At 38.2% G+C, this 19,852-nt stretch overlaps 1 protein-coding gene across 3 annotated transcripts in view; it reads right to left on the bottom strand.

Moving 5' to 3' along the window:
• Nucleotides 1–1,428: 1,428 nt before the first annotated feature.
• SH3D19 (SH3 domain containing 19) overlaps nt 1,429–19,852 on the bottom strand; it is a 139,374-nt gene continuing 120,950 nt past the window's right edge. For all 3 annotated transcript variants that reach the window (XM_054562582.1, XM_054562577.1, XM_054562589.1), the window contains 10 exons: nt 19,666–19,734; nt 19,360–19,500; nt 14,933–15,005; nt 13,963–14,093; nt 12,080–12,141; nt 10,208–10,410; nt 9,727–9,779; nt 7,042–7,228; nt 6,472–6,569; nt 1,429–3,445 (listed from right to left, as the gene is read on the bottom strand). In XM_054562582.1, coding sequence (XP_054418557.1) covers nt 3,329–3,445; nt 6,472–6,569; nt 7,042–7,228; nt 9,727–9,779; nt 10,208–10,410; nt 12,080–12,141; nt 13,963–14,093; nt 14,933–15,005; nt 19,360–19,500; nt 19,666–19,734 — 1,134 coding nt within the window. In that variant the 3' untranslated portion in view covers nt 1,429–3,328. The remainder of the gene's footprint in view (nt 3,446–6,471; nt 6,570–7,041; nt 7,229–9,726; nt 9,780–10,207; nt 10,411–12,079; nt 12,142–13,962; nt 14,094–14,932; nt 15,006–19,359; nt 19,501–19,665; nt 19,735–19,852) is intronic.

The following is a 19,852-nucleotide window of genomic DNA, read 5'->3' as shown; positions in this document are numbered from 1 at the left end:
TTCAAGATCTTATGTTCCAAGAATTCAAATGTTCTTTATTAAATAGAAAAAGAAATCCCTATTAATGGATCAGTTCATGTTTGAGTTTCTTGGTAACATCAATATAAACTGTCTATATAAAACTGAGAAGCTGAGCAGGATTGTTCTCCAAAGAAATTCAAGGCTTTAATTTATTCATTGTAACTTGTTCTAATTATATCCTATCTAAGAAGTTACAACTTTCACAGGCCAACAAAACAGATCAAGTAACTTGTTTAATTACTAAAGAGAAATGTACCACTTCAGCACAACAAATGGAAAAATTACTGAATTGGGAATCGGTAGAGCTAGGTTTTGCTTTAGGTTCTGCCATACCTGTATGGCCTTACGCAAATCACTTAACCTCTGCAGTCGGGCTCTGGTCTGCAGACTCTCCTCTGTGGTGTTAACAGGATGAACTTGCCATTAGGTGAGGGGCCCCTAGATGGTGCTGTTGTTCTGAGATAGGCTTTGTATTTTCTTCCCCCCTCTATAATTACAGCAAAGTAAAAAGACTTAGGTTAGAAAATGATTTTCCTATTTGTTCTGGAAAAATTCACTGTTAAAAGTTCATTCAATGGCATTCAAAATGGAATTGAGTTATGAGTCATATGTATGGCCCATATACATTTGACATTAATTAAAAAGAATAAACCATTAATGATTATACCAAACAGCTCCTTACAATATGCCCACATATCCATCAGTATTTTTCTAGGTATATTTCCCTAAGTTTAAGAAACTAAATAAAAACTAAACAATTATTAAGAAAATTGACATGTTAAAAATCCTATGGAATATATATTTATTAAATACCAGTTCTAACGATAAATTTTGATAAATACGCTGATATTTCATTTGGAATGTTTTAGACTGTATTCAGAACCTGTGTTTTCCATGAGCACAATGAAAAGTATATTACATTATCCCTCCAGCCATGTAAACAAGGGTGTCTTTTAATGAAATCTTGCTGTTTTTTAGTGTTCAAAGGAAGTAATCAAAAGGGTAAGAATAATGTATTAATTGGCTTATCTAGTTCGCATAAAAAAAAGGATTTGAAGATTCTACTTTGAGGTTTGGATGAACAATATTAGGTTTTCTCCTAAAATTCCTGAAAAAAAAAATACATTCATACCTTTTTCCTATGAAATTCACAGACTATAAAAATTATGCTCAATCAACATATGAACCAAGAAAGTACCTATGAAAACCCATACCGAGCTACATTTTGTGTTCTTATCAGTTGAGTGGGTAATAAATGACAAGCAAAAATATAGCACGATGAAGTGAAATGATATAAAACCTGCAAATTGTTTCAATATTTTGTCAACAAATTAAGAATGAAAGATATTAGATCTCAGTGGACCCAAGATGGTATTGCTATACCTGTAAGTTATCCATTCATCCATCCATCCATGCAACCAACCTTTATTGAGACTATATTGAGCAAAGGGCTGGAGTCATAAAGAGAAGATACCATTTCCATTCTCAAAAAACTCAGTCTAGTATGAAAAAAGGAATTTGAAAAGTTCAGTTCAGTTTATTATAATGTCAAATAGATGTACAACTATTGCACTTATCGTTCTGCTGACAGAAGGTTAAAATTTAAGAGGATATTTTTCTCCAATAAAGCTAAGTTTTCATGATCTTTAATATGTAAAAATTACACAGGCAAAGAAATACACCTCATGTCCTATTCCAGACACATAACCTACTTCCCATTATACAGCTTGCTGCAAATGGGAATTTAATTGGAATGGGCTTTAAGTCATCCATTTCTCATGAAATTGCTCTTGAATAAAATTTGACAAGAGTTCTCTTTATACTGCCTTCTTTACTCAAAACATGTAGGAAAAACAGCCCTGTTATCAATTATAACCATATAGCTGGGAGAGGACCTTCAGTCAAATATGAAGTAAATAACTCCTCCCTTAATAGAGCCCCATCTTGTGTTCACATCACGGTTTGACCATTGGCTGACTAACTTTTTGGACAATGAGAAACAATAACAAAGACTAAAAAGTGGCCCAATATATGAAACTCTTCTGAAAAATAGAAGAAAGCCATGAACATTGTTGGGGAAGTGTTTTACGTTTCCAATGAAATTTTATTCCATTGACCTGTTTGGAAGATTGTCTTCAATCTATTTGGCTTTAGCCCATAAACTGTAATTGTTTCAGTCCTAAAAGACCACTTTTATCTTAAGCCTGGCATGTATAACAATGATAAAGCGGGAAAGTGGGTTTTTTATTTACTCTAATATAGGGATGAGCTGGGGAAAAAACAAAAGAATATCAGCCTTCAGTCTTCTCAAATTGTTTTTCATTCTGATTATATTGGGAAGAAATGAGCTGCGGGGGCTTGGCACTGTTTTCCATCTCAACAGTGGCTCTGTGTGCTGAGATACATGTGATTCATAACGTCCCACTATAACAAGACATGGCTTTTATATATTACTGGGGTAACGCAAAGAAAATGAATTTTTCTTTGGGTACCAGTAATTGTCAAAAGAATGATTGCAGAATCAGAAAATGTGCTTTATAACAACCCTGTTAACATAAAGTATAAATGGAGGAAAGAATTAAGTATGGCAGGTATGTGGAAGGGTTAGTCATATTAGCAAGGCATCTCAGGATGGTTTGGTTCTTTTGACTAAGATGCATCAAATTTTAACCCCCTTCAAATCCTTGGACAAAGGGGAAATACTTATTAACACAAAAAGCACTTGGTGAGCAGGAGCTGATTCACCACATTCTTACAAATGCTCCAACTAGTCAGTAAACTACCTGCTCCTGAAACAAGGATTTGCCCTGGTAAATAAGGACAGTGCGCTCAAGCTGTTAGAATTAATCTGAGTATCAAAAATGAAATGTATCAAATGTTCTCTTTTTAAATGAAAGTAAAAAAAATAAAGAAGCATGGTTAATAGACTCTTGCTGATGAAATCAGATGTCCGAGCACAGCTTTTGCTTTAAGCCTCCCTGTGCGGCTGTGTCACCAGGCGCTTCCCTGGGGGAAGAGTTCGTCTGCCTTGCTAGTCAGTCCTGCTTGATGTTTTCCTTGGTAGAATACTTGCTCATGGGTTTTCACATGCACGTTTCTACTGTGAATGAAAACGAACTACAAAATCTACACATTCTCTGCTTTCAGAAAATTCTAGTGTACCATATACAGCGTAGATATTTCTTTCAGTTTAAAAAAATAGTGCAAAAAACACCCCCCTCCCTAAAACAACAAAACACCATATCTGATAGTCAAAGTGATAGTTCAAGTGAGTTCTTGTGCCAAGGAACACAGTCAAGCTTCACCTTTAGCTGACTTGTAAAACCTGAACGTAGTTTTTGGGAAATATTCCAGATTTTCCCATTAGTTCTCCACTCATCCAGTCATCATCTACAGATTCCAGCGCTGTTATTGTATCTCCAGCCTGTAAGAAGTCAGGAATTGGAAATAATTATTAGTTTCTGTTGAGTGTAAGCATGGTAGGCAGCCCATGTGGAGAGGCCTGTATAATCTTCCCTTTATTTAACTTATTTATTATGATTTGCTGAGAGGATTAGATGATATACCACAAAAACAATCTTCACCGAATAATGCATTTGTATGTCTTTTTCCCTCAAAGGCCATTTCTTTGCCAGTGTCACCCTTGTTGCACTTTTATTTTCCTGCTTGTGTTTTGTGCCCCCAAAATTCACCTCTAATTTAAATTCCTCTTTAATAAATAATACCAGCTAGTATATGTATATATTTGTATTTGTGTTGTACACACACACACATACACACACACACACACACAATCCCCTCACATTCCCCCATCTAACAATCATTTATTAAGTACCCACTATGTTTCAGACACTATTGTTCTGGGCATTATGAACACAGCAATGCACAAAGGACCCATGCTAGGGTGGGAACACAAATAAATAAGCTGGCAGAGGAATAAAGGGTGGAACTGGTTGCTGTCTCATTAGGGCAGTCAGGGAAGGCCCCACTGAAGGTGACATTTAAGCAAAGACTTGGAGATGAGTGAGTCATGTGCTTGCAGTATGCCTTTTCCTATTTTATGTACTTGATAGGAATTAACTCATGTAAACAACACTGCAGTCCTAAAAGTAGGTGCTATTATCATCCCCATTTTAGAGAGATATTTGTATAGATTTCCTTATTTTAAAGAAAAGGAAATTCAAGCTCAGAGATATTAAGTAACATGCACCGTGTAGTTAGTGGTAGAGACAGGATTCAAACCTAGTGAGATTTCAGGGCTCATATTGCTACCCATTAGGCGAATGGCCATCACAAGTTATAGCAGATCTCTTCACTTAGAAAGGCTTTTACTCTAACTGCTTTTTCTCCATCCCCGGAGCATTTTGTACTGTATATCTATTCTTCCACATAATGGTATTCTCCCCCATTTGCTTTATTCCATCCTCCCTGGCCTCTATATCAAACTTGCATTCTTTCCTGTCTGAAAGGGCTTCACCCTGACTCAAAACACACTGATTTATCCTCATCACGACAATAAAAGGGACTGTGTATCTATTCATGTGTGAATTATAATTCCCTAATAGATGACATAATTTTTGAAATTATCTCCTGAAACTATTTTGTTCTTTACTGTTTCTAACTATTTCTTAGAATCTGGGTTTAATATTCTAAAATAGTCCAAAATGACTCTGGCTACTTTAAAGAATATCTTTATCAGGCTAAATGGATTTATTTGTAGCCCTAGTACATAGCCCTCTGGAAAAATGGTTTGATTTAAGGCCTTTCTTTAAGGAAAATGAAAAAGAAAAATGCTTACTATCAAATGTCATGAATTTATTTTACTCTGCTAAAATCTGTAAAACTTCTGGCTATTCAAAATTTCTATTATAAATAAGTTCCTTCTGGTTAAATTATAACATAGTGGCTGACTAAAACTATTTTTCTTAGCTCTGTACATGGTATGTCAGTTTTCTAAGGGCTAGAACAACCAAAAAAAAAGTTCTATCTACTAATATTCTGTGGATATTTAATAAAATATTAATGATAAATAAAACTAAAGGCAGTAAAGAATCCCTTAACTGAAAACTCTAGAACTGTATCTTGCTTACAATCAGTCATTTGTAAAATGATGATCACCTAATTTTCTGAAAGATACTATAAATTGTTATTTATATTGCTATAACTTCAATGAAGGCCAAAATAACATCAAAAAAGTTTGAATCCAGATTGTCCACTTGAAGTAAGACTCTATGGAAAGGTAAAAAGAATAAAATTTGAGCTACTGATTGTGAAGATTAAAAAGGACTGGGGCAACAGTTTCCACAAACATTTGGATTTTAAGAACCAAGAAGTTTTTGGAAGGAAGGAAGGAAGGAAGAGAAAGAAAGAGAGGAAGAAAGAGATACAGGATTACCAAATTGTAATTTTGCATAAGAAATATCTATAATTTACTAACAGTATTTGGTAATAGAAATGACATTTTAATATGAAAAAGATAAAAGAAATTCTTGGAAGTAAGGAAAACCCCATCACAAAATAGGAAAGTCAGCGACATTATAACTGCTCTATCCCAGCATCCCCCTTCTACCCCGGCCTCCCGAGCTGGCACCTGACCGACAGCGCCGTGGTGTCCTCATTGTGTTGGAGACGGAGGGTGGGGGCTAGGGCTTGTTTGGGCACCCACTGTTTTAAGGCTCATCTTGTCCCATCACTCCCAGGTGCCTTCATTCTTCCTCCAGCATTCTGGCTCTGGCTGAGCGGGTCCAGTGGTGGGGACTCACTGCTGTCTGACACAGGCTCTCCTGGCAGCAACGACCACTAAACCTGCCCTCCTTGCTCTGGCACGGTCTCAAAGTACTACTGACGGGGCTGTCTCCTGACCATGGTCCAACTATGGACTGGGGACACAGGATCATGAAAATATTTTGTTTTACTGAAAAAAAAGGCACTTCTTTGATAAAGTAAGATTAAGTAACAAACTTTTGGGATGACTTCGTGGTCAGTGTCTTTCTGGACAAGATTTCATTGTCTTATGAGGCCCTGCCACGGTGGCCAACTGTTGTAGGTACCAACTGATTTCTCCATTGATTTCACAGACACGACAACAGCAGGCCACAAGGGCCATATCGAGAATCATCCTTTATTAGGGTTATAAACAAAAACCACAGTATTACTGAGATCTGATGTTACAAGACCTAGGCAGTAGGAATTCATTTGGGGATGGTGGAGCTATCAAGCCAGTTTTCTTTGCATACCTAAACACCTTGCTGATAATTTATATTTGTCCTATTCACTGTCTCTAATCTTGTTCTTTAGATTTAGGGTATGAGACCTGTTCATTCCTAGCAAATGGTCAACAGGCCACGTAAATCTTTCACCCTTCAGTGAAAGACATTTTGAAATTTATAGCTGCTAAGTATAGGTACCAAACCAAACCAAACCAAACAAAATCAAAAGCCACATTATTACCTTGAAGGAAAGCTCATCTTCATTCTCCCCATGGAAATCATACAAGGCTTTGGCCTTCCTCCCCTTCAGTGCTAAAGGAGACACACTTGTCGCCTCATCTGTAAAAACACACCAAAATGTAAAGACATTGGACTGAAACACAAATCAAACATTTTAAGAAGCCCCCTTGTCATTCCCAGGAGAGAATACTTCTCTTTTTTTTAGTGTATTTTTTTTCCATTTAGTCCCTTTATATGCCCCTCTCCAAGACAGAATATTTTCAATTAATTTTTAATTTCTTTAATTTGCAAAAAGATGAAGGCTGTTCTCTTAGTGGGTAAAAATTATAGAATGTATATTTAGTAGACAAAATTGGCCATTCCCAAGTGAAGACATTTTTATCTTTTTTTCTCCTATAACTAACAAAGTATACGAGTGTAAAGAAGAGAGTTTACAAAACTTTATGAATCAACTCTTTCAAATGCAGGCAAACAGCTGCAACTGAGCATGGCCAGAGAGACAAGCAATATCTATCAGCTTAAAGGCCTTGGGCTCCCCTTAAGCACGAGTCAGCTCATAGTGCCGTCATACCTAGGCAGGGCCGCACAAAGACTGCTGGGAAGATCCCCTCCCTGTCACGCAGCCTGCCCTTGTACCAGTCACAGTCCAGACGCTCGAGGATCAGGATCCGGTCTCCCCGCTTGAAGGATAAGTCTTCACTGGTCTCTGCTGTGAAACTGTAAAGAGCTTCACACCATTCTCCAGAAAGACTATTATCCTGTTACAATTCAGAAGTTGAATGAGAAATGTGAGATTTTCTTTGAAATTGATTTCTACAAAGCTTAAAAAATGGTGGGAAAAAAAGCTAAGGGGTCATAAGATTTCAAAACCCAAAGCCTTCTTAAAATCACTGAACACTTTATATTTCTGTCAAGTTTCAGAAATAAAAATTTCCAATAACTTTTTATCATAAACCATGACAATTTTTATGATGTAATAGAACTTGTGGGTTTTCTGCTTTTGAGGCATATATAATACTTAAGCAAAAGCTTTTTTTCTAGCTCTTACTGGTGTGGTTGAGTGGGTTGAGCATTGTTCTGCAAACTGAAAGGTCACCAGTTCAATTCCCAGTCAGGGCACATGCCTTGGTTGTAGGCCAGCTCCCTGGTTGGGGGCGTGCGAGAGGCAACCGATTGATGTTTCTTTCATGCATCAATGTTTCTTTCCCTATCTTTCTCCCTCCCTTTCCATTTCTTTAAAGAATAATTAAGTAAATAAAATCTTTAAAAAAATATATAAACTTTTTTCTAATTATGATCTATGACATTAGTTATATGTTAAAAATTATGTAAAAGCATACAACATTCATGTATAGTATTTATAACACTATGAAAAATTCTAGTAAGGCATATAATTTCCAGGGAAACTCTTCTAAATTATGAAGGATCAGAATGGGCAGTCGGTTAATTCCTAGGTCTTTACTTGATTCAAAAGGATCAGATTCCATGACACAGGACTTCATTAATTTACACTTTTAATTTAATGAGGCATTATTAGCTCTAAGGCTGGCAGAATAACCACCCAAGTGTGCTGGGCTAAAAAGATGCTTTTACCCCAAACACATCAGAGGGAGGTTTTTCACTATGAGGAGACATCTGTGCCAAGTCAGGATGGGAGCCCTCTGTTAAGAAACTCAAGCAGGAAGAGGAGGAAGTCCCTACCCAGCTCCGCCTCTTCCTAGCGGACACCGGGCAAGATGCTTCTTTCCTCTAAGCCTGAGCTTCGTCTTGGTGCTGCCGTGAGGATTACATGAAGACTCATGTGGAACACTCAGCACAGTGCGGGGTACACCTTAAGTCCTCAACAACTAATGGCTTATTAAACACAGGAGAAAACAAATAAAACCCCCTAACCTTAGCCCTCTTGCTCCTGCATTCCAGTAACCAACCCTAAAGAATGGCACTTATCACTCTCAAGAAATGTAGGCAACCGTGTGTATACTTCCTTTTGGAGCACTCAGTCACTTTCTCTCCTGTTTGACTTCATCAGTAGGTGGGGATGAAAGAATTAAGAGACACACAGTCCAATTTCCAGTGACATTTTGGCAAATAATGATCCCATCAGGCCTCACACTTAACACGTCACAAAAAACAATGGAAGTCACCCATATTCCTGTTCCGTTTGAACACTTCTAAGGTCATGTTATATAGTATGTAAAAAAATTTTTTTTAATCAATTTTATTTATTCATTCATTGGTTGACTCTCATATGTGCCCTGACCAGGGATTGAACCCACAATCTTGGCATATCAGGACAATGCTCTAACCAACCGAGTTACCTAGCCTGGGCTAGTATGTAAAATTTTACTCATTTTTTCCTCTCTCCCATCATAAAAATAATACAAATGATTCTAAATATTTGGTAAGTTTGGAAATGTATGAAGAAGTGGGAAAAAACTTCCACCCACCTATGATCTTACCACTTGGGGAACTGAATATTAACAACTTAAATATATTTCTTTCCAGTCTTTTTATGCTATATATTCAATTTCCTATAGCATTTTTTCCCCATTACATTTACTTGATAAATCTAGTTTTTCATGGCCTCAGAAGTTTCCACCAATAATGATCATATTTAGGTTGTTTTCAATTTTTTTTCCTATTATACTAATATGACTATCTTTGTGACTAAAACCTCATTTTTACCCTATTTGTAGGGTAAAAAACTATTAATAATAATTTGTACTTTATTTCTTTTAACATTCATATAATTACATGTTTAGTGTTGAGTAGTATTGCATTTAATTAGATAAGTTAAATGACATTTTATTGTTGCTTTACAAGGCATTTTGAATACTAGCAAGGTTAAATATTTTTTAATATCAGTCACTTATACTATCTCTTTATCTCTTTTATTTTCCAATGTTTCTTTCCTTGTTTTCTATCAGGGTTTGCATGTCTTTCTAATCTATTTTTATGTGCTCCATATGCAATAAAGTTATTAACCAACTAAATACAGGGGTTGGCATATGTTGGTTTACAGTTGCAATACAAATAAATAATATAATAATTAATAAATAATACAAGGGCAAACTCTGTGCTTCATATACTCACAACTGTAAGCCTACATTTGCCCCACCCCTGTATTTATTTTAAACATTTACTATATGCATTGAAAAATGATTTTATAACATTTTCTCTTGATAATTATGATTTTAATATTCCTCCCAGAGTTGAAACCTGGCTTTCATTACAGTTATCTATTTAAGCAGCCTACCTGAGAATCTGCTTCAGAATCTCCTTTTTTGGTCTTTGGTGGTACCTTTGCACCTACATTAAAAAAAAAAAATCAAAACTTTAGAGAAAAGGACCTACATAGCATTGGAGTCAGGCTGCAGGGCAGAGGGACGAGTCTGGGGTTCCAGCCCAGTCTCTCCATGCGCTGGCTGCCTGACTCTGGCCGGGAGCTGTCCTCTCTGGCCCTTTCTCCTTCACTGCAAAGTGAAGGGGGCTATCGTTAGTTACACTCTATAGCCCATTTCTGTTTAAAAGTCTATGATTCTTCATCTGCCATTTCTGATTTGAAGCTATTGCTAATTACCCAAAACACTCACATCAGGTCTCTGAGAGATGACCATTTAAAAATACCTTTGAAAATAAGTCAATATAGATTATTATGAAGCTTAAGTATTATATTGTTATTTGGTTTATTTGAATTAGGACAGAACATAATCAAAACCAGTATTCTTTATACTCACTTAAAACATCTGTACCAGAGGTAGGGTGATCCTCAAGGAGTTCCACAAAGTTCAGGGGGAAAACCCCAGTTCTGTCTTGCAGTTCTCCTCTGGCCCACTCGTCATTCACATACTCTTTAAGAACAATAATTTCTCCCTCTGAGAAACTTAGCTCGCTCTTCTGGTCTCCAATATATTCAAACCGAGCAACACATCTTGGACCTCTGAATAAAGATTATGTTTATGGGTTAAACAAGAGAGTACTAATTTCTAAAATGCTTTAAAACCTTCATTCTGTGTTTACTGTGAAACAAGGTATACTAGGCATAATTTAAACGTTTCCATGAGAAAAAATAAACTACATTTCTAAATGAGAGACCTTACTTTTCGGATATGAACCTGTGTTCACTCAGAAAGGCTAAAGTTCATGTCACAGAGACATGCAGAATGCCTTAAGCTGGCGGTCAGTTTACACTGCCATGGCTCATGGTCACTTGTACTGCATTACAGAATCTCCCCAGTCACCACGTCTGTGTTCTTGGACCGCAGTAAATCCACGGCTCAGCCTGAACATGCTCAGTTACAAACGCACTGAGTTTAGGAGTGCTAACCCTGAGAATCTCAGGGCAAGACATCTGACTTTCATGACATGAGACAACGGGCATCAGCTGGGCAGGGTCGATGCTCAACAGATGCTGAATCAATCACGAGCTGTATATATAGATAAATGGTCTTCAAAACTAGAAGGTCTGAGGAAAACAGAAACTCCTCATACTGTCACACTTAATCTCATATCTAACACCGTGGTTTTAAAAATAATTTTTGTATCTCCTTTAAAAAGCCTTCATTTCTGAGAATAACAATACAACAATCTTGAAATGAGCTGCAATTTTGATTGAAAACGAGATAAAAGCAGACATAAAACTGTGTCCCTAGAAGGCACGATTTACTACCAAACCTTCCATCTGAGGCTTTAGGAAGGAAGTTTCAATAGCAGCCGGCTAAGGAGGTGCAGCCGCCTGAAGAGGAAAGGCTGGTACTGACTGGCTCCAGTCAAATTCCGATCTAAGTCAGGTCAATGGGTCCATAGCTATGAAAGCCCACTTCAAATTCAACCTGCTGACACATTAAACACAGCTTAGAAACAGGAGAAAAACGGAACCTGAAATAGACTTCAACTTCTGAGGCACCAAAAGTTTTCTTACTTGTGGTAACCTTTGCGTTTATTTTCTAAAGTCCTCAGGGAGCATCTCCTTATGTCTGACCTATTTCAAAGACAGGTTTACAGTCGTCAGCAGGTAGTGAATTCTATTATTTTGCTCATTTAACTGGAATATAAAGTTGCATTGTGGCAGTGTTTTAAATCACAGAGGAGTTACAACGATGCATTAAAGGGTATATATATTCATGAAAAGGTCTTCAGACATAAAGGAAGACCCCTCCAACTTAACTCTTCCTTTATATTCTTTTAGTTTCTCTTTAAACCAATACAAAATGTCTAGCAGTTTCTGTAGGGTTCATATTTTCTGATAAAAGTTCTGAACCTTCTAAAAATTTTCTGGTAGATAAACACCAGGGGGCCCAAATACAATACACCGGATGACAACACCGTCTCTGCTTAAGCTGAGGCCAGGCTGTGGGAGGCTTGGTAGACTCTGTTCCTGTCTCTATGGCCAGTATTGATACGGGGAGCTGCTTAGGTCAGCCTGTGTCAGCATGTTGAATTCTCATCAGCATTTTAATGCACTGTGGCTTTTAAACAAGTTTTATTCATAATTAAAGAGAAATATTGGGAATCAATAATCATACACCTAAAGTGTTTAGGCTCAGTAATTACGATATAAATGCTTACCTCCTTTGCATTTTGTGCAAAAGAACACAAATAAAACTTACTTATTAACACAATGAGATGAAACTGACTCTCTTTTCCTATTTCCTCCTTCTGGAACATCAACCTGGTAAAGATACATCAAGGCAAAAATTGTATTTTTTCAGATTTTAGTAGGATGAATTTACGGGTAGGTAATTAGGAAATACATGATCAAAATTAACCAGTTTAGATAAGTATTTAACAGATTAAGTGGTATCACAGGTGCTAAAGGTAAAAAGTCCAGAATTTGGGTTTTGAAAAAAAAACACAACATATCCTGTGACACAGCCTTCCCTGACTAGCCAATCAATCCGTTTCTTATTTGCTGGAATAAGCACATTAATATCATTACCCATGGCTGTGTTTTCTCTTTCCCGTATCCTCCAAGTTAAAAACCCCACATGAGGAGGACGTGAGAGAGAGACGAGGCATCAGGATTTGGGCACCACCACCACACCTACGCAGAGTGCGGGTCGAATTCTGCAGTACTTTCAAGACCCCGAAATAAAACATTTTAATCAAACTTGTGGATTTTCTCCATTTGCATAACTCTGGGCATTCCCTTCCCCCCATCAATGTGAATAGGGAAGGAAAAAAGGAATTGGTACTCAGTGAGCATCTACTAAGTGGCATGCACTTTACATAATACCTCGTTTACAAGGCTCGGTGAAGCTGTGATAGAATATTTGACCCTAATGTACTCAGTCTGAAAATTACTGAAAGCTTTGAGGTCTATGTAATTAAATCAGTGCCCTTTTTGATGAATTCTGGAAGCTCAAAGTTTCAAAACAATTTTTTAAACTTGTAGGCTTAGAAATAACACTTATACCAATAACGTGGTAGATTCAGTGTAATTGATTTCAGGGAGGTAATTGTGCTTTTAAAGTCCTGCTACACTGGGCTGAGGAAAAATGAGGAAGAGTGCTAAAGCTCCCATTATTCTTAGTATTAATTTAGAGATTGTGGTTGGATTTTTCCGAAGAATCAGGATATATATATACTGGTCAATTTTTAAGGCCCACATTTTTAATTCAAGAGACTCAAACTCATTCATATTGGAAAAATACAGGTTCTCTGTTATATTTGTTTTCTAAATCTCTGTAATGAAATATTACTTGCTTCTCCCCTAGTAGCTATTAATGCTCAACTGCTTAAGCTAGTTTGATCGGTATTTTCCGATACCAGTAAGTTACGTCTGAGACTGAGTCACACTCTCCTTATTGTTAGAAAGTGGCAGCCTGAGTTCACCCCACGCTTCACAGTCTCTTGGGCTTGGCACCAGGGCTCAGCCACACAGGCCTGCTTTTACATGTCAGGCTGCAGAGGTGTATTACATCCTGACAATTTAATATAATTTTTCCCAATCAGACTTGAAATTATCACGTGAAAAACCATGAACGAACCACTACCTCCAATGAAAGTACTTTAATATTCACAAATCTAGTTTTCTGAAAGATAGAAATATAATAAATGGAATGTAAAGAATGAAAGAAACCAAAAATAAACTGTACTTAAAAGAAGGGGGAAAGTGGTAATTCCTTCAGGACAATCTTATTCTTTTTGAGTGTTGTCTATTAAAATTTTTCAAATAATTAACATATGTTCCTAAGTGCTTACCAATCCTCCAAGAAGAGCTGACTCACCAGTTGACTTGCAGAATTTTTTCACCTTAGGATTTCATATAGCATTTAGGATTAGGTTCTGATATCCCATAATAAATGAACAAATTAACCATTATCTAGTTGAACAAATCTTTATTTATCAAAATTTTCAAACACCAAATGAATCAATGGAAGAGAGAGAACTAGATATCAAGAATCTAGGCTTCCAGTTACTTTTTCCAAACTGCAAGTTACGTAGAACCTACTGAACATAAGACCAATTTAACCAAGCATGATCAACTTACAATTACTTTGACGTAGTTGGCAGGAAATACCCCAGTCTGGTTTCTACATTTTCCTCTGTACCAATCTGTATCTATTTTTTCCAGAAGATAAACAATTTCTCCAGAAGTGAGATTCAAATCATCAACTTCCTCTGTAAAATAAAATTATAATTATGTATGATAAATTATTCTGGTCGAAGATTTCATTGAAGCAGAGCACAATGTATTACTTAGTTCTTCTGTCCACTGAGGCAGTATGTTCTACTGATTCTGAGAACAGATTATACTAATCAAATGGACTTAAAACATATCTTTTTAAAAACATATTGTTGTTATGAGCTTCCACTTTTAAGATCAAATCAGATACATTTAGCCCTGACTGGTGTGGCTCAGTGAGTTGGGTGTCGTCCTGCAAAGTGAAAGGTCATAGTTTTGGTTCTGGGTCAGAGCACACGCCTGGGTTGTGGGCCCAGTTGGGAACATGGGAGAGGCAAGGGATCAATGTTCCTTTTGCGCATTGACATCTTCCTTCCTCTTTCTCTCCCTCCCTTCTGCTCTCTCTAAAATAAATAAATAAAATCTAAAAAAATGAAGTTATATATAAATCAGAGGTTTGTAGCCTTGGGTATAAAAAGTATTCAAAAATTGATTTAAAAATTTATATTTTCATCTCACAATTGGTACCCACTGTTGTGAAAGCATTAAAATGTTTGTAACTGCTAGGTAACTTGCTGTTTGTTCATATGTATGGGAAATACCCTCTCTTTCTGTCTCATGGGGAGTTTCAAAAGCAAGGGTATGCAGCTAAGCTTTCTGGAACGCTTGGGAGCAATCGATGATTGCTGAAGGCAGGTGGTCAATAAGATGACCTCTCCAGTGTACGATTCTGTTGCACAGAGAATGAAGAAGGACGTCCTTAGAGGTTAACACAAAGAGGGCCGCCTGCTCCTGGATCCTAAGGGCACCGCCACTTGGCGGTTTCTGACCTTACCTGCTGGAAAATCATGAAGAACAACGGCATGAGGAGTGCTACTGTCAACAGGCTTCTGAGGGTGGCTTGTGTCCTTGGGAGGAAAACAGGGCAGTGAATGACATGCAGGATGGATGCTGGGTTTACATTCACTCTGGGACCCATTTTTTTCCCCTCATTAGAGTCCTCTTGACATATGGGTACAAGATGCAAAACGTAGAGTTAAGCCAAAAAAAAGAATCAGTATCAAGTTGAAGAGGCATGTGTCCTTGCCAAGGGATGCCAGAAATAACTCTCAATTATAATATCTTCCAGTATCTTTTAACAAAGAGAGTAAAACAAAAGGGAATTACTGAAATTTGTTTTTTTCCGCCAGAACCTAATTTACCCCCAAGCAGAGGTTTTTGACCTCTTTACCTATCAAGGGTAGCTTTTTCCTAAAACTGGGAACAGGACTAAATCTTAAGAACAGAGCCTTAACATTTGCATCTTCATTAAGATAGGAAAAGAAGAAACTTCTGTAATTGAAACTTCTTGCCTTTCATAATGAAATGAGGTAATGACTTCCACAAAAGTATAATTCACAAAAGTAAAATCCATTCCATTTATTACCACTTAACTGAATGTTTTCTCTAACTGAAAAGCCAACACTACCTCCTATGCCTGGCTTGGATTTTCTATTTAATCTGAATGGTTTATTCAACAGCAATTCTAAGTAAATTAACAAAGAGAATTCAATATTCTCTAACTGTCTAGCCAACTGCCACACATTGGCTAGAGGAGAGGGGAGAGGTGAAGAGTGACCTTTTCTTATTAACAAACAGTTGTTATTCTTAGTTTCTTTATATAAACAGACAGGTTAATATTCCATATCATCATCATCACTATCATCAAATCTGACTGAAGGATACTATTTGGAGTTACAATTTTAACACTCTTCACCACGGGCACACCTGTGAAACAAATGCAGGCAGATTTTTGTGGACTGTCCTGTCTCTTCGCCTCTTTCAAGGACTCCGGTGCCCACAGGGGTATCCCCACACTCCTATTCCTCTGCCTCTCCCCCAGGCATGATGTGCCCGGTTGATCAGACAGCCCTGTGGATAATGGTCCACTTTCTCCATTTCTGCCCCGAGGCACCTCGGTCTGAATCTTTTCTGAATCTCACCTGCTTTTTCAACCAAAATGCGCCTGTGGAGGCATGCCGCATTCTCTCAAACTAGGTCAACTGAAATACCAATTTAGGTCAAGGCAGTGATGGCTAATGGCAGTTCATTACACTAGTTTACCAAAGGAACATGGACATTGTCTTAGGGGCTGCTCAGCCTTTCCCCCAAACAAATGGCCATCATGGGAATTTCAGGGACTGTAGGAAGGAATTATAAGATATTTTAAGGCTGAAGGGGCTTTGAAAAATTATTATTTACATAATTTATTATATGCGCTTACGTGTGGATTTCATTTTTTCCTGATTTACATCTGTGGAAAAGGACTGACTATTCAATAAATTGTGTCAGGCTGACACCCGGTCCGGACAGCAGTATAGGTAAACTCGGTACTCATATCCTCCCACAACCACATCGAAATTACAACTAAACTGCAGAACAACCATCATGCAGAAGCCACCTGAAATCCAGCTGAACGTAAGTCCTACAACTAAGGATACAAAGAAGTCATACTCAGGTTGGCAGGAGGGGCGGAGGTAGAATGAGCCGGTCCCACACCCAGGTGTGGCAGATTAAAATCAGGAAGGTTATCTATGCTGCGGAGTCCCCCTGAAGAATGAGGGGTTCCAGCCCCACAACAGGCTCCCCAGCCCACGGTTCCAGTGAAATCCCCATAACATCTGGATGTGAAATCCCCAGATGTTATCCCCATAACATCTGGATGTGAAAACTAGCAGGGACCGAGGGTGAGGGAGACAGAGGGCTGCTGGGAGTCTCAGGCAGTTCCTCTTAAAGGGCCCACACAATTGGCTTCCTTGGACCCGTTCACTCTGAGCTCCAGTGCTGGGGCAGCAGCTGGAAAGGACCAGGAAAATACAGGGAGGAATTGAATTGTCTGGCATCAGGGCGAGAGCTGGAGGGGCAGCTTGCTCCCACACAGAAGTGCTGGCAGAGGCCATTGTTCTTCTGCTGAGCCCTCCCCGACAGAGCCAGCAGGTGGACTCCATATCTGAGCCTCCATCAGCCTGGCTTATACTGTTTGCCCTGCCCTGGTGAGTCCCTGAGGCCCTGCCTCACCCACCATCACTTCCCCCCAAAACCCACCATCTGGCCCTACCCAAGCTGTTTCCAGTGGCTTTTCCATACAAATGGCCTCTTCAGACTTTCCTAAAATCTATTGAACAAACCTGAGAGGGTAGAAGGTGGGAGAATACCTTGTGCCTTCCAGTTAGCTTCCCTCTCTGACTTCAGTGCACGGATAGCCCTGGCAATGCTGCTCATCAACCTGGCCTGGTCGGTGAAGGGGAACAAGAAAAGGCTAAACGGGGCTGGCTGCCAGGGGCCAGTACACTTCAGACCACACTGTCAGAGTGGGTGTCTGGTAGGTAAGTCTATTATATTTCAAAAATTTTTAATATGATTCTAAATGCTAAAACAAATGAGTAATAAGAATAGCTAATATCCATTGTTTGCTCACTGTGCTACCTGCCGTAACAAACACCTTATGTGCATTAATTAGCTCATTTAATTTTTAAACATCTTTTGAAATACAATTCACATATCATAAAATTTACCCATTTACAATGTACATAGTTTTACTATGTTCACAGAATTGTGCAACCATGCCCACAATCTGTTTAAAACATTTTTTTTTATCACTTCCCAAAAATACCTACCCATTGACAGCCCCTCCCAACTGAGCACCACTCGCTCCCAGCCACCCCAGCCCTGGGCCAGCGCTGACCGACTTCCTGGGTTTGCCTGTGCTGGGCTTTATGTACATGGAATACATAATGTGTCAACTCTATAGACGGCTCTGTGAGGAATTATCGCACCTATTTCACATATTTAAAACATGTAGTTTAGAGATAACTACCTGCGGTGGTGGCAGGGGAACAGAAACCCACCTCCCTGAAGCCCAGACTTGTGCTTGAACCAGGTAACAATCTCCCGCTTTCCCCCAAATCTGCAGATTCAGCCTCAACTGATAGCATTTTATATTCTGTTTACTAAGGTAGAGGAAAGCATAACACATTTTTAGAAATCTTTGCCTTAAAACTAGGCTTTAAAATAGGTAAGATTTATTATCTAAAAAATGTAAGGCTAGCCATCAACCCAGAAGCCCAATGTTCGCTTCATTTTAACGTCGCCTGTAGTTGGCCATTGGAGGCCAGCTCTGCAAGTCTATGGTACGAGATGAGCATGGTCACGCTTAACGTGGACAAGAAAATTGGAATGTTTAAAAAAAACAAACTTCTCATCTTTTTAGCTCCTTTTTTTCATAACCAAAAGCTTTTAGGCAGCCCAGCTCTCATGATCACCCCGCAGTGTGTTCCGAGAGAGGAAGGACCACTTTGACAGATGGACAAGGCTGGATCAAAACAGAGAGAGAATGAGGGACAGAAGAACTTCCCCCATGTGAATTAAACTTAGAATTATCAGTATCCCATCTGCAACGAGCTGACCATGCATCTTCTCTGCTCTCTAATATACAAATGTTTAGTTTCTCAGCAAACTTCAAAAGATAAAGTGCCTGCTAAGAAGAAAGATTTGGACTAGAAAACTACGATGAATGGGAAACCAAATACTTTACTTGGATTAAATGTTTGGTGGGTATTATTTTTCATGTTTGCAACATTAACTAACAGTGAGAATTTAACTGGCTAACTTAGGAAGCTCTTCCAAAAACATACCTCTAAACATAGTTTAATGGCATTTTTCTTGTTAAACAAATAAGCTTCGATGATCACTGTATTCTCCCAGGATCCACAAATTTGTTAGGCCTAAATTGTAACTTCAGGTTGTTGGGTTACATTTCATTATTTTATGAGCTATAATCAGAGAAATGAGGTTTACACTAAGCTTAAATCTTAAACGGAAGTGCTTTTTTATGTCAGACTTAGCATTTATAAGGGCCCCTTTAAAATAATTATCCTTTCTGCTAGGAAACTAATTTCTGGCACTTTAGTAAACATCTTTACATTATTCTAAAAATAAATGGCTCTCACAGTGGAAAATTAATGACTGAGTGCTCTGGTTGCTGTAAGTCAGCACGACACGAAGAAAGCAAAACACGTGGTAGTCACTGTGTAGCAAGGTGATTAGTAAGGCAGTGGCAAGTCTCTCAGAAGTAATTTATTCTTAAAATGGAATAAAATGCTACCATAATTTTTACTCCAGTTAAAGAATTCTAATAAAAACCTGAGGATGAGATGTAATTAATAGTTCTATGAAATGAGCTGCCATGGGTGATATGAGGGCCGTACAATATTAATTCCTTACGTTTGGTCTGCTCCTAAGATGTTCATCAAGTGGGGTGATAATCTTCATCTGAGACAGGTGAACTCTGCCAGTGTCTTCTCCCTTTTGGCATTCAAAGTAATTATTTTCTGCCTGCTTCAGCATCACAAGTACATCCCCACGCTGTAAGGGAAAACACCACTCTCTGAAGCAATTATTATTTAATAAAACATTATTACTTTTTCCACATTTTAATCTTTGGAGCCTAAAGCATTTAATAATGTGTAAAGCAGTAACAGAGGCTGGTGATTTTTTACATTTGTCAGTAAAGAAAGAGCTCTACTTTACCTTACAAGAGAGTTCTCCGGGGTTTTGTGGGACAACGTCTTCATTGGCAATTCCATGAGGCACAGACAGCTTAAACGTAAACCAACAAAAGGATCATTCACAATCAAATAACCTCCTCATAAATCGCTGGTCATCTGGGGATTTGGCAGGTGTTCCTTAAGTTCAGCTTCTCCAGGAAAATCTACCT

The sequence above is a fragment of the Pteronotus mesoamericanus genome, unplaced genomic scaffold, assembly GCF_021234165.1.
Source record: "Pteronotus mesoamericanus isolate MK-2021 breed Mesoamerican mustached bat unplaced genomic scaffold, CSHL_Meso_final contig_163, whole genome shotgun sequence".
In the NCBI taxonomy this organism is placed as follows: Eukaryota; Metazoa; Chordata; class Mammalia; order Chiroptera; family Mormoopidae; genus Pteronotus; species Pteronotus mesoamericanus.
This window is presented reverse-complemented; position numbering and strand designations above follow the sequence as displayed.